Source organism: Stylophora pistillata, chromosome 4 (genome assembly GCF_964205215.1).
Source record: "Stylophora pistillata chromosome 4, jaStyPist1.2, whole genome shotgun sequence".
Taxonomy (NCBI): Eukaryota; Metazoa; Cnidaria; class Anthozoa; order Scleractinia; family Pocilloporidae; genus Stylophora; species Stylophora pistillata.
Genome location: NC_142522.1, coordinates 7,578,684 through 7,603,482, shown reverse-complemented (window position 1 = coordinate 7,603,482; position 24,799 = coordinate 7,578,684). Strand labels below are relative to the sequence as shown.

Below are 24,799 nucleotides of genomic sequence, written 5' to 3'. Positions count from 1 at the left end.
TGACACCTATCAAATCCACGAGGCGTTCCTCCAGGTTTTGCGAGGGAAACTAAGAACCAGTCGATCGCGGCGCCCGAAAACAAACATGGCGGACAGAGGCGGTGTAGTGCTCGATATGTTGGCATCGTAAATTCCTCACATCTCTTTTTCCAGAATGGCTTCATTCGAAGAATTTGAGGTTTGTTGTATTTTAATTCTACCGGGCTTTATTAGAGGCTTTAAAAGCTTGTAGAGATGAACTTACTGAATGTGTCACCTTCTTGTTTTTCGGATGTCAAAAGGTTTTTCTTTTTTACTTTTTTAAGGAAATGGTTTCCAAAACTGCCCCTTAGAAAAGTTTTTTTGCATTCAACATTCAAAACTATTAGTTCAGTATACATCCTAGTTCTTCCTGGTCTAAAAGGGGGAGAGACTGATTGTTCCTTCCCTATTTCCAATATTTAAAGGAAATAACTTGTTTATCCCCAACCTAACCCTTTGTGAGACTTTACTGATTAACAAACAGATTCCAAGCTGCTTTGCGTCCGTTCAGTAATAGATCACGGATGGTGTCTAAATGTGGTTAGAACCAAAGTGGCAAATGAGGTACAGCTGAGCGTGTCAATGATGTTCCTACAACCACATTTTGTTGTCGTCTGTGGTCTGCTGCTGTATAGACCCACTGTAACATGAAATCTATTTGTTTTATTTGATTACAAACCAAATGTTGTTATCTGTCATGTCATCGATGCCTCTGACCCCAGTAATAAGATCCACTTCAAATGCCGGCAACTTATCTTATGTTGTTTTGTAAATGACCATTTCAAGTGTATGGGAAGGTCATACAAGTCACATTTGTTTCGATGACAAAACTTTTCAACTACCATACATTTATTGTTTTTGAAAGTTATACTCTTTCCTTTTGAGCCAATACACTGTATCTTGCTATCAACGGTGATGCACCGATATTTGTCAGATGTAAGTTATCAGTCTAGTACATAGCATCGTAAAATCCATTGCTCCAATGCAAACACTAGGGGGAGTTTGATGCCTCTGAATATGTGGAGCGTCTGGCAAGCACTGTGGATGGTGGAGGGTCAAAGGGCGGAGCTGATACATTTGACCCTAGAACTTTGTGTGATGTATTTGAAAAAACTATCAAAGAACTGACAGCTCTTGATGAAAAGATGCAAGGAAGGATCAACAAACTTGAAGAACTCTGTGGGAAAGAACAGGAACAACACAAACAGAAATCCCGAGAACTAGAATCAACTTTTAAGGTACTTGTGAATGCTTTAATTCTTTAACTCCTAAGAGTGATTGACTTCTAATTTCTCTTTACATTTTCAACTTTGAATCAATTGTAAAGGTCAAGAGAGTGAAGGAAATGATCAAAAACTAAAGGAGCTCCTGATTGTCAAACAAATTCTCCTTGTTAGCACGGTAGGAAATGTAAAGAGAACAGTATGGAGAATATGAATCTCAATATTAGGGTGTAAGGAGTTATTCTGAAATTTGTTTGGATATCAAACTGTTCTTCTGATGTAGTTTGTTTAAATATTGTTGGGTAAAATTACATTTAGAACTACCTAGTTTGATTTATGAGCTTTGATAGTGACACTTTATTCACGACTTATTAACTTTCATTGTAGACTGCATCCTCCCTATTTCAAGAATTGGATGACCGAATAAACTATGTTGCTACCAAGGTTGTTCATCTGGGAGACCAGTTAGAAGGAATCAATGTTCCAAGGTCTCGAGCGATTGAGGCTCAGGAACTCATGAAATATTTTGATGAGTTTGCTTCAGGAAAACATATCTCAACTGTTTTTAGTGACCAGTTTAGGGTAAGAGGTTACTGAATTAGAATTTTTATGAGTTTCAATTTTTGCAGACAGTCCTTGATGGTAGAAAAATAAGCTCCACAGAGCAATAATACACTTAAACTCCAGTGGCCAATCAATGTTACAATTTTTCCCCTTTTTTGCTGCAGATTCATGAAGCAGCAAACATTATACAAAAGCTATCACTTATTGCTCAAGAACTTCCTTCTGAGAGGTAGGACACATTATGTAGGACTCATTTTTATCAATGATATAAGGGGTTAGAAATTACCGCCTCTAGGTTAGCTCAATTGGCAGAGCGCCGCACTGTTGTGCAGGAGGTTGAGGGTTCAAGTCCCGGCCGGACCAACACTCGGGGTCTTAAAATAACTGAGGAGAATGTGCTACCTTTCTACAATGTCAAGAAATGGATATTTGAGTGAGATCATACCATTAAGAGATGATAAGTGCTTTTACTGTTTGTACCAAAAAGTTAACGCGACCGCACTGAGTACAATTTATTTGGTTTTAGGTTTGAAACTGTCAAAAAGAAAATCAAAGGTAGGTATGCAATGTAGGGGCCAATATACTACACAGAGGGGGACATTGGAGTTTCTGGTGTTGACTGGTTTTTCAAAGTAGTATTGCAGTGACAACTGGCATTGCAGTGTTGCAGTGACAGGGCTATGGTCTAACAGCACCCTGTGGCCCATGGCACCTTACTTTTGCTTTTGGGCAAATCAGGAATCTTAGTCTTTTCATAAAAAGCATATGCTGGGCACCCTGGATTTCACAGTTTCAGAGCACTGGGCTCCCTTCAATTTTTCTTAGAGCACAGCCTTGAGTGATCTCAAACCTTAAGTGTACAATGTTTTTCATTTCAAACCCACAGTGTTCGTTGGAATCAGTAACCAATTCCAGTGTCACAGTTTGTTCTTCAACCCTTAAAAAAAAAAGCAGATTTTGATAACCCATCAAACAAAATGAGCAATACATCCAAGTTAATCTTTAATAAATAGTAGCTGCTTGGCCCCTATTTGACCTCTGGACCTCTACCACATGCACTATGGGCCAACCAGAGACCAGCACGTGATCAAGATGAGTGAAACCAGACTCAGTAAATCCTGAGACTTTTTTAATGTCGCAGTGTCGGTGTGTTGATAATATTTCTTGTGATAATGCGGTGTTTGTTCTATTTTGTTTGCGGTGTTGCAGTATTCAGAACCCACCATGCCCCCCTCAATACAAAACCATTACTGTACTTGAAAATAATATGATCTGGGCTGTTAAGGGCTCAACACTAACTTTTCAACTTGCCAAGTGGCTAGTGACATCTTAGATATTCTGACAATTTCAGTTTTATTACTAGCCAAACTGGCTTGTGGAAATCGAGAACCACTGGCCAAAACTGAATTTCTATTAGTTTGGGGCTAGTTGGCTACCGTTAGTGTCGAGCCCTGGCTGTTACCCATCCATATAAGATGCAGTTTATAGCGTGTGCCTGTTTTAAGTCTGCTAGTTTCCAGGGAGATCCTATAATTATAGTTCAATATTTTTCAATATTAGTTTGTTTGAAATATGCCAGTTTGAAATATGCCAGTGGCAAACTGTAAAAATTAAGAATTTTTACTTATTCTTATTCTAATCACTATACCAATGGGGCTCTTTGGGTCCAATATCAACCTGCTGGTGTGAAACAAATATACCATGTCATTTCTACTTTTGCTTACCTTTCCTGATCAGCTTTAATTGTTGATTCTAATCTGTAGAAAAATAGGAGAACATCTTGTTTAAGTAAAATGAAAATATCCACCCAAATCCACAAACAGGAGAGCAGATGTCAAGTAATTCAATTTTTGTTTCTTTGAAATATTTGTTGTTTCCCCTCTCTAACATGATATCCAATATGCCACTAAAGTGACAATCTAACATTCAAACCAGAAACACTTTAACTGAAACGTGTGATCACTTAAAGTATTGATACATGTTAGCCATTTTACTTCTAAGGACTGATTGTCAATTCTCCCCTCTTGTTGCTACACATTTCCATGTAAATAAGTTACAAGAATTTGGTGTTAGATCAAGATGACAACTTCTAACTGATAAGTTTGAGCATCCCCACTACCTCTACATATGGGTATTATAGGAAGAAGTTACATGTCAATCACTTCATGGAGTTAAAATTGTTAGTAACTAAGGATTTATACATACAGACTGCCATGATAAAGTGGAAGTAGCTTTGATTGAAGAATTTGAAGAAGCCCATCATCAGGGAAACGTCAGTGGTATGAGAGAATGTGCAGAGACTCTGCTTCCCTTTAAGGTGAGTAGTGAGACAGGAGCTGGCTGTTCAACCATTTTTTCCTTGTTTTTGGTGGTTTTTTAGTTACTGGTGGCTCAAGGGCTTTTATCCTCATTTCAAGCCTTTGACTATCAGTTTGTGCAAAAGATACTTTTTGAAAATGTTCTCTTTGGAAAAGACTTTTTAAAATATGAATTGTGAAGTGATGAATGGAATTTTTCTAACCAACGAATAACTCTTTCACAGGGCTACTCTCAGTGTATTGATTCCTTCATCAAACAAAGTCAAAAGGTAAAATATGGTATCTCTTGATACATATATCGTATGGCTTTTATTAATATTCAGTTATAGAGAAGCTCATTTACAAAATCACCATGTCAGAAGATCTCCTTTAGTTATATTTTAAAAGCTGGGGAGAGAAAGAAATGTGTACCAAAGGGGTAAGGGACTTTCAGGAGGAAGGGAAGAGTGGAGGGGGGAGGGGGTGAGGAAATCTTCTCATCTTTCCCCACCCCTTCACCATCACTGTCTACCCTAATTCTAAATCAAACATGGCCTGTTGGAGAACAGATTATGAGCTCAAGCTTGTAGCATTAATCTCCTCTAACAAGGGGCCTGCACTGGATGCTGTAAGGTATCTTGCTTAAGAATCCAATGGAAAGGAAATGAAATCTGCCCTTGCAGGTTTTATTGTACTCATGTTATGTTTGTTCCACAAAAGGGGCAGTTCCTGTCCTCTGATGTATTTAAAGATGTGATCCCGCTTTGTGAACGAGTCCACAGCATGGTTAACAAAGTGTTTGGCAATAATGCTGAAGTTGTAATGGGAAAACTAGTGCAGAATATTCATGAGGATGTGCTCAAGGTATAAACAATTGTAGTTCGTGATGTCTTTTTTTCCCCCACCTGTTATATCTTTTAAAACTGATTGCCAACTAATGAAAAGAATCTTTAGAATCATTAATTTCTTCTTTTAACTTCAAGTAATTTGATTTGTACATGTTGCTTAAAAGTTGAGTTTTGTTTGTTATCAGCCTTTCTATTACTTTTTTCAGCTCCGTTTATCCCTGGAATAGTTACGAGTATTTTACCATGATCAACCAACCTCATTTACCCTTCATTGATAACAGTGATTGATTTTTCTTGGCAGAAACATGTGGATTCTACACTCAGAAATTATGGCTCAGACAAGGAACAATCACTAAAAAACCTTCAGATCTTGTATGAAAGGTAATGACCACAATATTATTTGTCCTTTTTTTACTTCCATGTACGCTGTAGTTCTTGCACCAGCAATTAAAAGTGAGATTGTTCTGACCAGCTCTGCTGAACTTGACATCTTTTTTCATTTTATCCGCATATACAGGTCCAAGAAACTTGGAGAAAAACTTTCTGGATATAAACTTGGATCAGATTCCAATTTTCTGGAAAGACTTAGAAAAAATTTGTTCGGTGAATATTTGTCATCGTACATCAAGTAGGTAGCAGTTAACAGCCAGTTTAGTAGGTCACTTTTCCACGTACAGTGAAAGGAAAGCATTGCTAAAATTGTGCTCCGGTGTAAAACTCTGAAGTAAATTGGATATATCAACAAAGTTGAAATGGTAAATTGGCCACCGTAACGATTAGAAAAGCTAACGTTTCGAGCGTTAGCCCTTCGTCGGAGCGAATAGAGGAATTGTGGGTTGTGTGTGCTTTTAAAGGCAAAAAATGGAGCTACGTTATTGGTGGGAACATGGCAACGAGAAAAAACACTGATTTATTCGTGTTTTTCTCGTTGCCATGTTCCCACCAATAACGTAGCTCCATTTTCTGCCTTTAAAAGTACACACAACTCAATTCCTCTATTCGCTCCGACGAAGGGTTAACGCTCGAAACGTCAGCTTTTGTAATCGTTACGGTGGCCAATTTACCATTTCAACTTTGTTGATATATCCAAATTATTTCGTTTCCTTCACCGACGCAACCCCAAACAGTTTCTTTAAAAACTATCAGCCTTTAAAACTCTGAAGACAATGTTCCCATAGGGTACTTCTGAATGCCTAAAAAGGTTTGTCGTAAAATTGTACGTAGACTCAGCATTTCCTCGTTTTCGGCGAAGTCCGTCGCGCGTGTAAAAAAGAATCGATCTGGGAAAAAAAAAATTATATTAGCGCGCCGCGCAGATTTCTAGGAGTGAGGGCCATTTCGTACGCTTCACTCCCAGAGTTCGTGCTGCACGCTTACATAAATTTTTTCACTCATTTTTTTTTTTTTTTAGTCGCATAACAGATTTTGCTGAAACGCAGGGACTGCTCGTAGTCTAAATTATACAACAAATCGAGCACTTACAGTTCTTTCAGAGTCCCTTAAAGTAGAAGCTCTTGATTCTTGCTGTTTAAATATACTGTACAACATAAGCAATACTTGACATTACTACATAACACTACTACTTTTGTGTCGTAGGACAGAGGTAACCTTCCTGTCAGAGAAATCAGCTGCTATTTTGGAGAAGTACTACCATTTTATAAACCACGAAAAAAGGGACAGGCCTACTGGTGCGAGGTACCCGTGTAACCTGTTGTCTTTATTAAATTTGATTATTGATGTTTACTTTGTAAACATCAATTCAGCTTTTTTCAGGCATTCAGTTTGTGGGAACTAGCGAAAAGCTGGTGCGAGCGAGGAAAATTGAAGCGGGAAGATTGGAGCTAGCCCTGCAGAGCAGGCGTCATTTTTTGCAACGAATAGGATCTAGGAATTTCATATATCCGGGAAAAAATCAGAATAGAAATAATTCAACTTTTGTACACCGGATATGCTTGCCTAAAGAGTACAAGCTTTCGGCTAGACCTCTAGCCTTGGTCACTTAGTAGCCTCGCCTAAAGCGGTTAGGTAACCGGATAGTTGTGCCCCGACCCAAACTCACGCATCCGTTTATCTCGCCGATTTAGGCGAGGTTACTAAGTGATCAAGGCTAGAGGTCTAGCCGAAAGCTTTTACTTTTTAGGCAAGCTTATTTGGTATACAAAAGGTTAAATATTTCTATTCTGTAATTTTTTACGTTTTTTAAGCGAGCGGAGGAATGCGTGAGGCGAGCGCGAGAAGCGAGACTCGCGTGAAGGGAGGAAGTATTCGATCAATGTCAGTAACTTAATATTAACCCGAACTTGTTATCACGTGACTGTTGCTTAATTGATCCAATACTTCCTCCTCTTATGCGTGTCTCACTTATCGCGCTCGCCTCACACATGCCTTCGCTCGCCTCACACTTGCCTTCGCTCGCCTCACACATGCCTTCGCTCGCCGGAAAAAAAAAACGCCTGTACTGCAATGAGACTGATCCCCTGAAACCGTTTGATTTTCAATCGTCATCATTTAAAGCATTCATGAAATGATTTGAAGCCGAACACTTTTTAAGATTCCAAAGAGTAACGTAAGCTTTTGAAAAAAAAAAAAGATGTCCTCAAATGTGTCCAAAATTTGACTTTCTCACTCTTCCCAGATCTTTTACACCAGTTAAAAATTTGAATTAAAACATTAATGTACTCTCGTCTTGAAATACTCTTAACATTCTTCTCAATAATATTTTTCCGGTTTCTGTTTTTTTTTTGTTTTTCAGTCTTTTGAGTACGGAAATTTCTAAAAGGATACCTCTTAGAATGCACGCGAATTCCATGGAATCCACCAAGGAAAATACTCTTCTTTCTCAAGATGTGGCCGTTAGTCTTTTGCAAGAAAACAAAATGGCTTTGAAAAGATGTGAGCTGGTGAGGATGAGAAAATGGCCTTGTATTTTGTCCTGTTATGTTTTGATTTTTGTTCTTATTCTCATGAAACTAGCACGAGAAGAAAATGTTGATCACTGTATGATATGTAGTAGATAAAGAGACGAACAACACACATCTGGAACATTGTCTCAAACTCCCTCTAAAATGATACGGTGAATGATTCGCTGATCAAATATTTGAATTTTTTTTGTCACATACAGAGTTCGTAGGGGTCCTGGAAAACCTGGGAAGTCCTTGACATTTCCCAGGACTGGAAAGTCTTGGATAAAGACTGCAGGTCCTGGATAGTCCTGGAAATCTGCTTACCTCAAGTAATGAAGCTTTCAGAATTTGACCCTAAGAAGAATTGATTTTGAAAGCTTGGGAAGGAAAGGGTTTAAGGTGAAATTTGGAGCCCTGGAAAAATCAATCCGAGTCCTGGAAATCCTGGAAATTTGTTTCGGGAGAATGTTACGAACCCAGTCAGTATACTATAATCTGATCTACACTGTTTTTCTCGTAGTTGTCTTCTCCGTCTGACATAGCAGCTAATGGAGTAGAAATCTATCTCAAGCTGCTTTATCATCTCTGTATTGAGCATATTGACTACGCAATCAACGTCACCTTGCAAGGTATCTTACTAAGCTTACTATTTACGAAAGGTTAACTGGGTCTGGGTACATTATTTTTCCGTTAAAGGAGAACTGTGCCCTAGAAATCAGTTTTTATACATTATAATTGACATAAACACTTTTACTGCCTTTTGTGATTCCAAAGCCGGATTAACTTAACCATTCGTATATTTTCTTTGAATATGCGAAAAATTGTACTGTGAGCGCCGCGTTTGTGAATGTACCTTGGCCGATACGCCAATCAAACCACTTTTCACCAAAAAAGTATTCTTTTAGTTTTCTGCGATTACGAAAATTATTTAAGCTAAGGATGCCTTTGTAGGCAGCTCGTAATTGTTCAAACAGTTCGTTAAGTGATGGAACCATAGTTCGTATAGAGAATTAATACCTAACTGCGTTTTGATATTACAAAGAGTAACGTAACCGATCGAAAATTTACCTGGCCGCGCACCAAAACCTCATCGGTCAGTTCTCAAACAACTGTTCTCATAGTTTTCGTACAAGAAAATCATTAATACTTTCATGTGCGGCTCCTAATCGTTAAAAAAGAAAACTAATAGGTGGGGAAAGAGGATACGGCGTCTTTTACGTCACGCGGTGCTGAGCAAGACACTTTTCGAAAGGTTAGATTACTCTCTGCGATCGTGGTCAGTGTCCTAATTTCATACGTGCCTCTTAGTGGAGGAGCCAAGAGTTATATGGTTTCTTTAGGAAGCGTCTCATGTAATGGCTTTACTGCGTTAGGTCACGTTTGGCTCAATTTTTTATTGAGAGCTTATCACCGATTTTTTTTTAATCGATAGCAATACCCTCGGCAGAACCTAAGTCACCCCCAGAGGGCCTGTTTTTCAAAGTGTCTGAGCAAGCGAATGCCATCTTTCATCTTTTTGAGAAACATTTCACGGACTGTGTGATAGGACTAGTGGCGTAAGTATATTGTACACTGTTGTGGGTAGTTTTTGAAGGAAGGAAAAGCCCCCGAAGGGCTAATGAGAACTCAAAGTAAAAGCAATTAAACTGCTTAAAGCGCGGGCGACCAGGTCGTGATTGGTCTTTAGTTTTGCATCTGATTGGCACGAGTTTTCTGGACCAATCACAGAGCGGAGTAAAGCAAAAACAAAGCAAGTTGCCAAAAGCGCGGGAAAACGCGAGCGAGCAAGTTTGATTAGTTTTACTTTTGCATCTGATTGGTCGAGAGAGTGGCGCGAGTCTTCTGGACCAATCACAGAGTGAAGGAAAGCAAAACCAATGCAATGGGGGCACAGATGAATTTTGTGAACGGATTAAACTAGTTTTACCATTTGAACCACATTTCAACTTAAACGGCTGCCTGGCATAAAACTTATTCATGTCGTCTCTTAAAATTCGTGATCACGTTATGAAAACTTCTGCACAGATCTTCTCCAGTTTATGCCGATTGCGTCCGAAAGAAGAAAGAAGTGATGGGAATGATGGAAAGCAAACTGGACTCTGGTATAGACCGGTAGGTTTGTGTATTTTCGTTTTCGGTACAGGCCACGCTGTAAACTACAGTATCGCTAATTTTTGACTTGACAGTCTCGACACGAAATTTGATCATCTAGAAACAATCGAAGATCGTGGATAGAGTTTAGAGGCTCGGGTTTCGGGTTTCGAGTTTCGAGAATCGAATGTCATTATACATGAAATGTCTCCGAGTTTATTTTTAATTTCAGAGTATCCTCTCTTTTAGAACGAATGTATCATGTGCCATAAGCTTTCATTTCGACACACACCGCAAATCAAGTCGCAAAAAAGTTTTCCCCCTCGCCATGGCGACGAAAACGGTCTCAACTTATAGTAATACTGAAACTTTTTCGATCTGATAACCTTGCTAAATTAGAATGGTACACTCAGCGAGTTTAACTGTTCATTCTCGTGAAGTTAAGGTATGTTATATTCTTTGCTTAGTATTTTACTTCCTCCTCCTCCCTCCGACTTGTTTTGAAAGTTTTTCGTGCTTCCATATACGCCGTATCTGTTAACATCATAGTTCCTAGGCTATAGGGGACCCCAAAGTGATAGTTATTTTCTCCTTTGCTGTTTGCTTGGCATTGAATTGATACATTTTGGAAAAGACGTTGAGCTTTATGTTTAACTGCCATTCATTGCTCTGTGTTTTGCAGGATTCTCGCGTCAATGTCGGGCTGGATTAAGAACATTTTGTCAACAGAACAGAAGAAATCAGATTTCAGACCTGAAGAACATGGAGTAGGACTTGTGGAGAGGACATCGGTACTGAATTATTATCAAAGCTGTAAAGTAAACTCATCATCCATAGCTATAAGAGAAAGGTTAAAGGCTATGTCACCCTTAACCTCCTATCCTATCCAACCCCCACCCCACCCCCCCCCCCCAAGAGTAAGAGTGACTGGCTTCTTATTTCTGCTAACAACATCACCTTAAAAAGGTCACGAGAATAAAGGAAATGATGACAAATTGAATTCGTTCTCGTTTGTAAACCCAATTCTCCTTGTCAGCACCATAGGATATGTAGAGAGAACAGTTTGGAGAATATGCAGAATGATGTTACAGTGTTAAGGGTTATGGTGTTTCAGACGTATGCACTCATTTCCATTCGTGTGAAATACAATTTGATCTTTGGGATTGGAGAGTAGTGAGGTTTTGTTGGTCGTGCCGCTCCTTAAAACGTTCCTTCACATTGTTCTCTAGACACCCGTGTGGTTTGATTGCATCAAGTCCGATTCAGCGATCTGCAGATTGTGTGAATGAGGTCAAACTTTGCAACAGAATGAAAAAAAAGTGATTGTCAGTCTCCTTTGGTGCAAACGTCTTTGTTTTCACATCTTTGGTACTTCTTTTTCGACAATGAAAAGGATCTATATTTAAATGCGGTACGTTTTATCTGATCTGCTCGTATGTTATTGACGTTTATTTAATCTATATTGACAGGCGTGTGCCAAGACTTGTGAATTCATCTATTCTCAGTTGACCTTCATCCGGGAGTCGATGGATGGAAAGAACTTGGAGTCCGTTCTCACTGAATTTGGCACACGAATTCACCGCCAGGTGTTTGAACATCTGCAACAGTTTCAATACACATCAATAGGTAAACATTGTTTGTTTTATGCTCGTTTCGTTTCACGTATGCTCGTTTCACGCTTCTCTGAGATCGGTGAGCACGCTTCACACGCTCCGAGGTCTCTCTCTCTCACACATACATACACGCACGCACACACACTCTTCATGGTTACTGTAGATAGCTTTGTGTTCATTGTCGTGTGTTTTTTTAGGAGGAATGGTGGCGATATGCGATATAAGCGAGTACAGGAGCATTATGAAGAAGTTCGAGGTAATTCAGAATATTCGCGCGGTTGTTAGTTTGTTTGCTTTTCTGACCTCATTTATTCTCTTGATTGAAGTGAGGGTAATTTAACTACCTTGTCAAAAACGTACACAGCGACTACTCGATCTGAATTTTGACGCCTTAATCTCTGGCCACTACAGTGTTCTTAGCCTTCCACACCTCAAAGAATGACTGTTTTTGAGGAGAGCTGTTGTCCTGACATATAATTTTATATAGCATTGTGCAGTCGAATGCGCTTTTTTTAATTCTACCCTCTTGAACGACAGTAAGGGCTAAACCAGGAGTAAACTTAGGACTTGATTTCGATTCCTTGTGTTTAAAAGGGTTATGGGCAAGTTACTTTTTTGGGGGGGGGGGGGGGAGGAGGGAGGAGGGAGGGGAAGGGGCTTTATCGAGAGAGAAATCTGAACGAAGATAACTGGAACGAAATTGTGGGGTTGTGTGCGAAGCTGCTAAACTAACTCAAAACTTCACATTTACCCTCTATTGATTAGTTTTACTTAATTTCGTTTTGAACAACCTAGCCCTGTGTAGTTAATGCCAATTTTGATCCTTTTTACTTTTCGTCAGATCCCCCTGCTAGTCAAATTATTCGACAAGTTATACTCGCTCACCAACTTGTTAGTCGTCCAACCAGAAAACCTGAAACAAGTCTGTTCAGAGGAGCAATTGGTAAGAATGTGAATGAACAACGCTGTTTTCGATTTGGTTTAAAAAAATTCGCATAACCCTTCTGATATGTCCTCCTGAAGCCCGTTTAGTTTTTGCTTTTAACTTCAGAGGTAGGTTAAGGGTAATGGTAGTGTTAATAGTTGACTTTTCAGCTCATTTGAAGGCAGTTTCGAACGTTTAAGTCACCCTTCGGGAATCTCTTAAACTTGGTAAGGAGGGAATTTTTTGAATTCGCTCTTTAAAGACGGAGATAGATTTTTATGGTTTCTGCAGGATATACTCCTCCATTGGGAGGAAGCTCGATGCCCAACCATTATTTGAATACAGTACATCAAACTTACCGCTATTTCTTCTGTTTTGATTTAGGCAACGCTGGACAAAGCTGTTCTACAACAGTTTGTACAACTTCGGGTTGATTACAGAACAGCCAAACTTTCCAAGCACTTCATGTGAACCTCACCAAGGACAACTGCAACTTTCTTCCTTTTGATCTCTTAGTCCATTCTATACTATTAGTCCAAGAGTCCTGTCTGTTTGATACTTTGAAAAGATGATCTAAAGACTGGCATTCAGTTCATGGACACCCTGGAACGTGGGAACGAATCATTTAGTGTAGATCTCAGCCTGTCTCTTTCCCCGGACAAATGTTGTCTCGTTTCAGCACCCTACCTCGTTTCCAGGATCCCCCCCTTTCTCTCTTCGAGGTCTTCTAGCAAACTGACCGCTGGCTTTTCATTGTTTGACTTTTATTTGCCAGTACTATGTTCATCTTTGTAGCTTGACATGTTAACCGTCTCTAGTGTAGCCGTAACTTACCTTCAGCAACCCATATGAATGTAGAGTTGAATTTAAAGTGGAAAAGTGAATGATTTACCGTCACGGCTCTGGTTCTCCGACTACGCAAAATTTGTTGTTTTGAAGTTGTTTTTGTTTCGTTGTTTGGAAGGCAGGAAGTGTACAAAGTACAAAACACATGTGCAGAGCTCTTCTGCCCAGAGATCCTTGATAGTTTTTGGTAAAGGAGATTATGTTAAGCAATTCTTGACCTTTTCAGAAAAATGAGCTAAGAATTTGAAATAAAGTTTCTCTGTATGAATGACACACCAAATTTGCCGACAACCAATATTTTTATCAGTTGAACTTTGTAATACGCTTGGGTATCATAGGGTCTCTGTGGCTCATTGATGGAGCGTCAGAGCGCAAGTTCTGAAGGCCTGAAAATCGTTTCTTCGTGGAAAATGAAAATATTACTTAGTCCCACGCTCATGAGAAACGAAAAACATTTCTCTTTACTTTCTATTCTGCTAACTGTATCTGTTAGTTTCCATTGTAACCGTTTGTTACGGCGTCTTTTCTAAGAAAGGTTGTTGGACCTCTTGTAAAGGAGCTGGTTCACGGATGGCGCATGCGTATAAGGTGTCTAAAAATGTTGAAGAATAGTGCCTAAATTTTTCAATATCGTCGACGAGATAGTCAATCCATTAGTAGAGATTTAGCACCACGTTCACGTGAAACGGCAAACGTCAGCTTGCCCTTTCACGTTTCACGTAAAATAGTGTGAACCTTGTTGCTTTAGCTTCGCGTAAGCTCACGTCATGGTGGATATGAGGCGCCCCTGAATGACTTAGAAGAGATAGATTTGGTGCCATTTTCCGGTGATTAACCTTTACTCTGTAAAAGAAAAAGTGAAGAAAATCTTACGTACATTGGCAAATGCGAAACAGAATAATATGAATATATCAACAAAGTTGAGATGGTAAATTGGCCACCGTTACGATTATAAAAGCTGACGTTTCAAGCGTTGGCCCTTCGTCGGAGCGAATAGGGGAATTGTGGGTTGTGTGTGCTTTTAAAGGCAGAAAAAAAAGAGCTACGTGATTGGCGAGAACACACACGAGAAAAACACGAATAAATTAGTGGAATGAAAAGCGTTCGTTGATACCTGTGGGATTTAGACTGCCGGTTTGAAAGATGAGCTTTTGTTCAAGAGTTTTCCGGCTTTCCGTGCTGCCCAAGTGTAAGGAAAGACCGCAGATTGCCATGTGTTGCTTAGAATAGTTAGGTAAATTAAAATGTCTAGCGACTGGTTTCGATGTGTCCTTGTCATTCCTCTCCGCGTCGCGAAGGTGTTCTCGGGATCGGTCACCTAGTCTTCGGCCTGTTTCGCCGATGTAAATCTTTTTACAATAAGTGCAAGTTATGCAATAGATTACATTGGTGGAGGTGCACGTGAAGTGATCGGTGATCTCAATGGATGGTTTGGGTCCCGATATTTTCTCAGTGTTGTGAATGAAAGGACACGTTTTGCATCGTGCACGAGAGCATTTAAAAGTGCCTGGTTGGTCATTAGTCTGAAAAGAACTTCTGACCAAAAAATTGCCTATGTTTTTGTCGCGTTTGAATGAAATGAGCGGAGGCTGCGAAAAGATAGTGCTTGTCTCTGGATGGTTTTGAAGTAATTTAAAATTTTTAAGAATGATGGATTTAACTGAGTGGTTGTGAGGGTGAAACGTGAGAGTGAATGGAATGCGGTCGGAATCTTCCTTTTGTGACGTTTGTGGTGCTGAATGTCGATCAATAAGTTGGGCGCGGTGGTAACCCGCTTGAACGACAGAATCAGGGTAACCACGTTTATCGAAAAACTGGCACATTGACTCTGATTTGTGGTGGAAATCAGAGTCATCACTACCTAAACGACGAAGTCTTAGAAACTGAGAAAAAGGAATGGAATTCTTAACGTGAGATGGATGCGAAGACGAATGCAACAAGTAATTATGCGAGTCTGTAGGTTTGTAATGCACACTAGTGCATAAACCGTTGCCTTCAATTGAAACTTTGATGTCTAAAAAGGATAAAGAATTATCAGAAATTTCCCAGGTATATTTCAGAACCGGGTGAAAAGAATTGACTGCGGTTATGAATTGAGTCAGCTCCTCTCTGGTAGAGAAGGTGGCGCCGATACAGTCGTCGATGTAGCGACCGTAGAGTTCAGGTTTGGAACCGTTGTATTGGCTGAAAAATTGGTGTTCGACAAAACCTACAACAAGTTTTGCATAGCTAGGTCCCATTTTGGTACCCATGGCTACACCATTGGTTTGTTTGAAAAAGTTGTCCCCGAATGAAAAACAATTGAGTGTGAGCACTAGTTCGGCTAAGCGTAGTATTGTTTCAGATTTAGGTTACAGAAACAGGTTACCTTCACGTAGAAACGGCAAAGCGCAACTGGCAAACCTGAAAAAATGGCGGGAAAAACAAGGTCACGTGTTCACTCGTGCCGTTCACGTTTCGCGTAAATGCGGTGCTAAATCTCTGTAATATCTTGCCCAACCGTGCGTGGTTGATCCCCGTGAGTACAGTTCTAGATTAGGCTATTGTGTCAGAGTAATCAAACATTTGGACTCGGATCCAGTTCATTCTCTTCATCCACGTCGTTCTCTTCTTCTTTAAGTGTAAAAGTGCACAGTGTAGAATTATGTGTTTGAGTGAGAGCCTTTAATGCTAAAAAATGTGAAGGTAAATCAGAGAGCTGGCAAAATATAGTTTGAAAAATAAGAGCATTTTAATTGTCTGATCGTGTTCTTTGTTGTTTGTTTCACTTCTCTGATCCTCCAGCAATAAAGAATCGGGTTGAAAGATGAATTAAAATAAAGAATCGTGAGTGATGAACGAAAACATGCCTTTCCGACATAACTGTCGTATAGTTTTCCAAGCACTAGTATCTTAGCCGTAATAATAAAGGGAAGATAAAATACCAGTAATGCCAATTGTAGTTATGCTTTAGTGGACACAGTTTTCTTATATCTTGCCATGTGCATTGCAATTGTTCCTTCGTTTAGCTGTTGTGCTCGCTGGAGGTGGATTTGTGTGTTTTGTTGATGGCGAAGAAGCAAATAAATTTTGCTGTGAGCGAAGGCAGTGACTAGTAAACACAATAGTAGTAAGAAGAGGAATGTTGTTGCGGAGATTTCAACGCTCATTGCACCGAGTAAAAATAATGCCCCCAACGCTAAACTCAGCAACCAAGAACATGATATGACCGCCCGAACTCGCCTTAATGTTACCGTCAAGATGTCTGTATCTCAGTCCCAATAACAGAGCCAGAAGTCTGTCCACACTTATTGCAGTTGATGCTAAGGCAGATACTGCACACAGAGTACTCGAAGTGGCAGTATTGAGGAAATCGCTGTATTCGAAAAGCTTCTGGTTAATGTTTGTTATTCTACCTGTGAGAGTTTTACAAAAGAGCGGTTGTGAAATGAGACCAGTACAAAGATCCGAGACTGCTAGGCATCGAAACAAAAGTTTTGTCGGTGGATAAATGGAAGTCACTTTGTCGAGAGCAATAAGGATCAGAGTATTGCCAAGAAATGCGGAGATGGAGAGCAAAATATTCAGTCCCACGAGAAAAGCGTGCAGACCTGTTAAAGCTCTGTTTATGAAGTGCGATTCTTCTGTCCGAAACGTTAAATTTCCATCCACAACTGTGAAGTCTGTAAAGTTCACCATCCTATTTGGTGTGCCAGTCAGTGTTGGAGAGCTGTTTTTAGGGAAGAATTTATCATGATTATACACAACTTTGAACGACAACTGCCAATACGGGGTTCTGTCTTGCTTGAGAAATTATGATCTTGTGACTTACAAGGTTAACACGATTGAAGTCAATTTGTGGAGAGCAATAGGGATCACATCATTGCCCAGAAATGCGGAGAAAGAGAGAAAAATATTCAGTCCTACGATAGAAGTGTGCAAACCTGTTTGTACTCTCTACCCGTGAAACGTGATTCATCCGCCTTGAGCATAAAATTTTTAATCCCAGTCCGCCATACTATTTAAATTAGTAAGCCATATATCGTTGACAAGCTGTTTGCGGTGAAGAATCTTCGATTGTATGACTTCCAAAGAGAGCAAATTGAATAACTTGATTTATATTGCAACAGGTGATAACTTTGATTACACTCATTCGCTGTGCTCCCTTGTGAAATGTTTTTCTACTCAAAAAGAGAAATTTCGCATCTAATATCTTCTTTACCAGCTAAAAAACTGTGAGTAACGAGCAATTAAAACGGTGCAATTTTTATAATGTTTACGTCTGTAAAAAAACCAAGCTCACGAAAAGTGTTTCTGCGAAGGGTTGTCAAAATTATGTTCATTAAAAAGTCTCCTTCAAATTTGTCATTTTAATATATTTCTTTCTTGTTTGTTCCATTCTTAGCAATGAAAACATGTCAGGTTGTCATCAGACTGCAGGTCAGAGTGGGGCTCAGTCCCCGCCGGGGTACCACATGGGACCAAGCTTGGTCCCTGGTTGTTCTTATTAACGATCAACGATCTTGAGGTCGACGCGCTCACTTGGAAGTATGTAGACGACACGACTATCGCCCAAACGATACCGCGAGGTTTGACCAGTGATGTACAAAGCGCAGTTTCCGCTGTTGAGGCGTGGTCGATCGAAAATAGGATGGAACTGAACGCGGATAAATGCAAGAAGATGCGCATTGACTTTAAAAAGAACACTCACAATTTTCCACCAATTGTAATTAATGGCAAGGAACTATCAGTATCAAACAGTGCTAAAATCCTAGGAGTCACTATTAGCTCAGATTTAAAATGGAACGAACATATCTCAGAGTGCATTAAGAAAGCGAACAAGCGCCTTCATTTTATTGTTCTTCTCAAGCGCGCCAACGTTCCACTGAGCGACATTATAAATTTTTATTGCACCGTGTTAAGATCTGTTTTAGAGTACTGTGCGCCAGTTTTCCATCACTTGCTCCCACAGTATCTTAGTGTCGACATTGAACGAGTGCAAAAGAGAGCGCTCTCCATCATTTGTCCTTATGCGTCATATTTCGAGTGTTTGGCCAGGTTCGACTTAGTAACCTTGCACGCGAGACGCGTGGCTCTGTGTAGCAAGCTTTTCGAGTCTATCACGTCATGCCCGGATCACAAACTCGTGCCTGTCTTACCTTCTAAGAGAGAACACAGATATAATCTAAGACAGTCCAAGGCTTATGCCATGCCCCGTACACATACAAATCGTTTTAAGAACACTTTTATTCCAAGTATGTGTACATAATTTTTTTTTTTTTAGACTAGTTTGTACATAGTCATATATGGAGAGTTTTTCGCATTTATGGTTTTATTATAATTTCAATTTGTATTTGGAACTCATTTATTCCTAGTTCTAAGTAATTGTAACGCGATTCAGTCTACGGAGTGCCATGTTCGATATACTAATAAACTATCTATCTAAACTATCTATCTATCTATCTATCTAAAATGAAATCAATAAAGCGTGTCTCATTGGTTAAAAACGAGTGTATTTTCTATGTAATGAGTACAAGTTACAAATAGCGCGCGTGCTGTCAAAGTTCCGTCTATCTTGACCTTCTGTGATGCTTTCAAGATGTAAATGAGAGCAATGAAATGATTTCCCTTGCAGTTTTATGAAATTAAGCACTTGCTAATTTTTTAAAGACTACAAACTGCGTTCGCTTTACAGGCTCTTGCAATCAGAGTTGTTATCTTTGCAAATTTTCTCGTGCCTATCAAATTTCACTCTAATTCATGTTCTAGCCTTCGCAAATTATATACAATTTAGAGCAATAGATACAGTAGAATCCCGCTCTATAAAATCTCCCGCTGACTCGAGCAAGATCCCTTTTTAACTTACATTTAACTGGATTTTTTCAGTCATTTACTATCCGCTACATCAGACTCGGTTAACTCGACCTTCCCGTGAACCCGAACTATAATTTTACTTTCCGTCAGTTTAAAATTAGCCTGGTAACTCGACCGACGTTTTTACTTTTAAGAATAAATGTAAAAACGTCGGGTAACTGATAAATGTCAAAGTGTCAGAATAAGGCTGATTGAGTGGCTCTTACCTTAAAACTAGTTGGTAGGATAAGAATGAAACTGTTTAACTATGGATAATGAAGAGATTTGTTTTCTCGCGATACTGAAAACAAGCTAATGCTTGCATTCTGCACTGGTACATAGTCAGTTGTTCGTATAGGTAATCACATGATTTTGAGTGCAATTTGGAATAAATAAGCACGAGTAAATGTTTTCGAAGACTAACAAAATTAACACGAGCCCGAAGGGCGAGTGCAATTTGTGGTCTTTGAAAAAATTTGCAAGTGCTTATTTATTCCAAATAGCACGAGAAAATCATGTGATTATCTATTAATAATATACATGAAATAATACGAGGTAGCTTCTCATAACTACTCAAAAGAAAAGCGCGCGCATCACGTGCAAAAATAATTTATTCAAACCCTGCAAGTGACATTGACCTTGACATTGACATTGACCAATCATTCTGACCAATCAGAATGTCTGGTTTGTTTCTTTCTTTGCACTGAATTAACTCTCTTCTGCACTGAATTAACTGAAAACTGCATTCATCTTAACAAATCAGAACTGAGAATTTTTTTCAGGTATATTATTAATAATAATAATAATAACTTTATTTATATAGCGCTAAAATCCAATAATTGTCCAAAGCGCTGTTACCCACCCATCCCACCCCAGGGGAGGACATCCATCACACAGTGATCTCGTGCGTGGGAAATTAACGTCTCCTGCCCCTAACCCTGCAGGAGACAGGACCTCCATTTATTCGTCCCTATCCGAGAAGACTAGAATATCTAACCATTTCTTGATGTTAAAGAAAGGAAGCATATTCTTCTCAGTTAATTTTTAAGACCCTGAGTGTTGGTCCGGCCGGTATTGAACTCTCGACCTCCCGCACAGCAGTCCGGCGCTCTCCCAATTGAGCTAACCAGGCGGCGGTAATGGCGATAACGATCAGATACTGGATGGTCAGTAGAAACAAAAGAGAAATGGAAGTTTTGCAAAATTGATGTTTGAGAGTAAAGCAATGAGCAGAAACTGCATACATCTCAATTTTGTTGCAGTTAGTTTTCGCAAAAGAAAGTAGCAGTTTTCTTGATTTTTTTTCGATAGATATGCAGATTATTTAAAACAAAGACACTTTGTCTACCTAAAATGCAATGTTTCCTGAGAATCAGTTTCCGTTTGCTCAATTCTATACTTAAGTTCTAATGGCAACCGTTTGTAAAAGATGTTTAACGGTTTCAGATATTTCCAGAAATATTGATGGACATTCGGCATTTGCCACCATGGTACAAAAAGGAGCTCCTCAAATACACTTTCTATTCAGTTGTGAAGTCGAAACAGATGCCACTGAATACAGCTGTAAAGAGCAACAATGAACTGAGCCGGAAATACGAAACATGATAACATCAAATTCTCCTCTCCAACGAACACAATTATTTCTTCTCTTCAGAATGCTTCGTCTAGCTGATGGAGTATTTCATATAACGGACTCTGGTAGGATGTTCTACCCGCCTAAATTTGTTCATCATTAATTTCGGGTTATAGGGGGGTGTCCATAAGGTATTTCATGGTATGAAAAGGGTTAAGGAATAAGGAAATATTATCCCATCATCACTTATCAATAACTGATCCAATTTCATTCTTCTGTAATTTAAAAAATTCGAGAACATACTGGCAAAATGCCGTGTTGAAAAGATTGAAATTTAAGCGAAAGTTCGCACGCAAAAAATTAATACCCTACGGCTTTATAGGACGCGTTGCTCTCTTGCCTCGGGGATCTTTTTTTTTTTATCAATTTTAACTCTGACGCACGCTGAAGTCGGTAAAAAAATTATACTTTTGTTGTTTGATAAAAGGGAAACTGCAACTTGTTTCAGCAAGTTAAGGAAAAACGTTCCTTAGTAGAATATTTCTCAATTTCTTAAGTGACACGAGTATATGGAGTTCTTGGGTAAAACATTCCAACTTGGCTCGATTCTCTATGATTATGCAGATCAGATGAACGGTTATTAAAAAAACCTCGATTTTAGAGGGCTTTTAATTTTAGCGACTCTAAAGTTATCTTAATTTCACAGACAAAAACTAGGTGAAGTAGATTTGATCAAATTGAAATAATATTACTAAATTAAAATAGAAAAGCTAAATTATATAATTCTATTCGTTAAAATTCTTACTGCGACTTCATGAATCATCGATTCTGTGACACGTAGTGGACCAGAACTTCTCAGCTTTTGTTGTGAATCTATCATTTTTACCATATTTGGAAGTCATACGATCCGCATATTTACTTTGGCAAGCCAGAAACTAACGCCTGCAGAGATCGCTAAAAGGCGTGTATAGCATCCACCTGACTCACTCACGAATAAATATTTCACCGCAAACAGCTTGCCGATAACAACTGGCTTCTCGATTCAAATTGCATGGCGAACGTTACAACTGGGGATAAAAATGTCACTTTTGAGAGGGATGAATCACACTCTACGTGTAGAACACTAACAGGATTTTGTACATCTCTCTTAGGACTGAACATTTTCTTCTCCATTACTGCATCACTGGGAAATTCTCTTATTCTTATTGCTATTCACAAAGTAACTTCCATTTATCCTCCAACAAAACTTTTGTTTCGATGTCTCGCTGTCTCTGATCTTTGCACTGGTCTTATTTCACAACCGCTCTTCTGTATAACTATTACGGGTGCATTAACAAATAGTAACAAGCAGTTTATTCACTACAGCGAAGAATTAACAATCGCCACGACTTTAACTCTGGGTACATTATCCGCCTTAACGTCTACCGCAGTAAGTGTGGACAGACTTCTCGTGTTGTTGTTGGGGCTGAAATACAGATATGTTGTTACAAAGAGGCGTGTTCGTGCTGTTATAATTTCCTTTTGGTTTCTGAGTTTGCTGTTCGGTTGCTCGGATCCGATAAACAATGGACTGAAATTGGGCTCGAGAGCCCATCGGATGGCAATCAACTTCTTACTGCTAACATGCTTTCTAACCACTGTCACCTCTTATATCAAGACGTATCTCTGTCTCCGCTATCATATAGAGCAAAGACAGAGCCTCGACCAACAAGCACGACCGCCAAGCGAAGGAGAAATTCCAGTCAACAGGGCGAGATATAAGAGGACTGTTTCTACCATAACATGGCTGCAGCTGGCATTTCTTTTATGTTATCTTCCCCTTATTGTCGGGGCTGTAATGAACTGGTTTAGACTCCTGGATAAGAGTAATATCCGAATGGTTTGTATATATTTAGCAGCCACGATTCTTTACTTTAATTCATCCTTGAACCCGATTCTTTATTGCTGGAGGATCAGAGACGTGAAACAAGCAACAAAGAACGCGATCAGACAATTAAACTGCTGTAATCTGTCAAACTCTTAGCTTTTTCTAGTTTTCAAATCAAGGTTTAAAGAAGAAACCTCTATTTATTGACGACATAATACAGTACTGTGTACTTGTGAACGTAAGGAAAGAATGACGACGAGGAGTGAACTGGATCCGGGTTGAAACCTTTCTATACTCGTGGCGAGTCCAGGAGAGGAGAACGTGACTTTTCCGCTCGGCATAATTCAATCGACTAGTATGCCTGACAACGTATTAACTATATACCACAGACTAGTGATTTACCAACACTACGAAGTACAGTTTGTGAATGAGGAACGGGGAAAAATATTTGTTTTGTTATCCTTTGTTCTTAGTAATGTTGTCATGATGACTCCGAAAGAATTAGTTGGTAGGATAAAAATGAAGCTGTTTAACGGTGGATAATAAAGAGAATCGGTTTCTTGATCACTAAGACAGCAGGCTAATGCTTGAGTGGATTCTGCGCCGATGTAAAGTCAGACTCAATCAAATATACATGGCGGGAACGATCAGACGATAGTCATCACAAGATAGGAGACAAAATGGAAGTTTTGCAAAATTGATGTTTAAGACTAAAGCACTAACTTCGAAAAGATCAATTATGTTGTTAGCTTTCGTTAAGAAAGTAACAAAATATGCAGAATATTCACAATAAAGACCCCATGTATAATTAAAACGCAACGTTTCTTGCGAATCAGTTCCTGTTGTACCAATATTATGCTTAAATCTCCATGGCAACCGTTTGTTAAAGGTGTATAAAGGTTCCACATTTTTCAAGAAATTTTGATGGACATTCAGTAGCGGCCAACATGAGTTATAGATTCTTTCAATATGAAAATGAGTTCTTCGAATAAATACAATAGATCTCGTAGTCTTTTGCATCCATCAGATATTTGGTCTACAGACGTCTTTGACATGACTCGCTTTTGTTTACTTCTCCACTACCTTTTTGTTATCAAAGAACAAGGTTGATGAAGCGATGCTTGATCCAGCGTAATTTCGCTTGTAAAATACTAAGGCATTCTTTTGTTCGTGCGTGCGTGTTGCTATAATCTCCCAGCCCGCGACGCGGCTGGTTTTCGCTCATAGAAACTATACTCCAGTATCGAATAAGACACAAAGTCATGATTTCTTAATTTTAAAGAATGCATTCAGAGCTAAGACCAAAACTTGGTCTTAGGGCGCTGGAATATTGTTCTTTCACTTCACTTCATGGATAAAAACTTTCCATATCAAACTGTTTCCCCACTGCGATGGACATTTGTTTTTGTCGGTTCCAGCCTGGCGCGGCCGCTAACCCAGATGCCCTCCTGAGCAAATTTTCAAAATGGCGGACAAGCCAAAGAGAGAAATAAGAGAACCAAAGCGATTCTGCAACGAATACTCAGCATACACCCCTGTTAAAAAGGTCATTCCACAGAGAAAAAATACAAAATTGTATGATATTGAAGTCACGGAGGTTGACAAACCCAAGAAGAGAGTGAAAATTCACTACATTGGCTACAGTACACGCTTCGATGAGTGGAGACCCTTCAGGGTTCTGTCCGCGTGTACCGGTTCACAAGAGCCAATACAAAAGACCAAACAATACACAATAGCTAACCGATAACTCCTAAACAAAGAAAGAACAATGGTAACTCCCTTGTGAACCGGTACACCAGGACAGAACGCCCTTCGGGGACGGTGAAGCATCTGAATATTTTCCTTCGAAATTGTATAGATTAGTAGGCTGCAACAAAAATTTATTGGACGACGTTTAGGGTAAAAACAGCAATCTAACCTGAAAAAAATGTATTTATTCCGACTCTTTCGGAAAATAACTTTACAAATCTTACTTGTTTATCTCGTAAGTAAACGATGGTGAAGCGCTTTCCGAGCTACCCGATTCTTCTCCCACTGCTTTCACGCTTATAAAACAGGAAACGACCCAGAGGAGGAAGGTGTGGCTGTTTTGACTAGCCATTTGACGAGGTTCAATCTGCTCCTTGTTCGACAATTTACATATCAAAACAAAGGAAATTTTTTCCTCTCTTAGATTTTGGCGGTACATTTTCAATT

The 24,799-nt window shown here is 39.3% G+C and overlaps 2 protein-coding genes and 1 pseudogene across 2 annotated transcripts; 2 read left to right on the top strand and 1 right to left on the bottom strand.

Moving 5' to 3' along the window:
- The first annotated feature begins 25 nt into the window (after nucleotides 1-25).
- Nucleotides 26-13,423, top strand: LOC111333833 (exocyst complex component 5). Its single transcript, XM_022939456.2, has 20 exons — nucleotides 26-178; nucleotides 1,017-1,259; nucleotides 1,632-1,826; nucleotides 1,973-2,037; nucleotides 2,335-2,363; nucleotides 4,016-4,125; nucleotides 4,351-4,395; nucleotides 4,826-4,969; nucleotides 5,255-5,334; nucleotides 5,471-5,581; nucleotides 6,550-6,648; nucleotides 7,706-7,853; nucleotides 8,377-8,485; nucleotides 9,289-9,412; nucleotides 9,882-9,968; nucleotides 10,630-10,738; nucleotides 11,417-11,573; nucleotides 11,758-11,816; nucleotides 12,402-12,503; nucleotides 12,870-13,423. The coding sequence occupies exons 1-20, from the start codon at nucleotides 155-157 to the stop codon at nucleotides 12,954-12,956; spliced, it is 2,127 nt and encodes a 708-aa protein (XP_022795191.2). The 5' UTR covers nucleotides 26-154; the 3' UTR covers nucleotides 12,957-13,423.
- Nucleotides 13,424-16,273: 2,850 nt separating this feature from the next.
- On the bottom strand, nucleotides 16,274-17,044 carry LOC148732210 (adenosine receptor A2b-like; annotated as a pseudogene).
- Nucleotides 17,045-21,383: 4,339 nt separating this feature from the next.
- Nucleotides 21,384-24,570, top strand: LOC148732209 (adenosine receptor A3-like). Its single transcript, XM_088758904.1, has one exon. It carries the CDS (start codon nucleotides 21,788-21,790, stop codon nucleotides 22,757-22,759), a length of 972 nt encoding a protein of 323 aa, XP_088615030.1. The 5' UTR covers nucleotides 21,384-21,787; the 3' UTR covers nucleotides 22,760-24,570.
- Nucleotides 24,571-24,799: the final 229 nt, after the last annotated feature.

Coding starts and splice junctions, on each gene's coding strand:
- LOC111333833 (XM_022939456.2), top strand. CDS start 155: ATGGCTTCATTCGAAGAATTTGAG. Junction 4,970..5,254: donor TTCATGAGGATGTGCTCAAG/GTATAAACAATT, acceptor TTTTCTTGGCAG/AAACATGTGGATTCTACACT. Junction 12,504..12,869: donor TCTGTTCAGAGGAGCAATTG/GTAAGAATGTGA, acceptor GTTTTGATTTAG/GCAACGCTGGACAAAGCTGT.
- LOC148732209 (XM_088758904.1), top strand. CDS start 21,788: ATGGCGAACGTTACAACTGGGGATAAAAATGTCACTTTTGAGAGGGAT.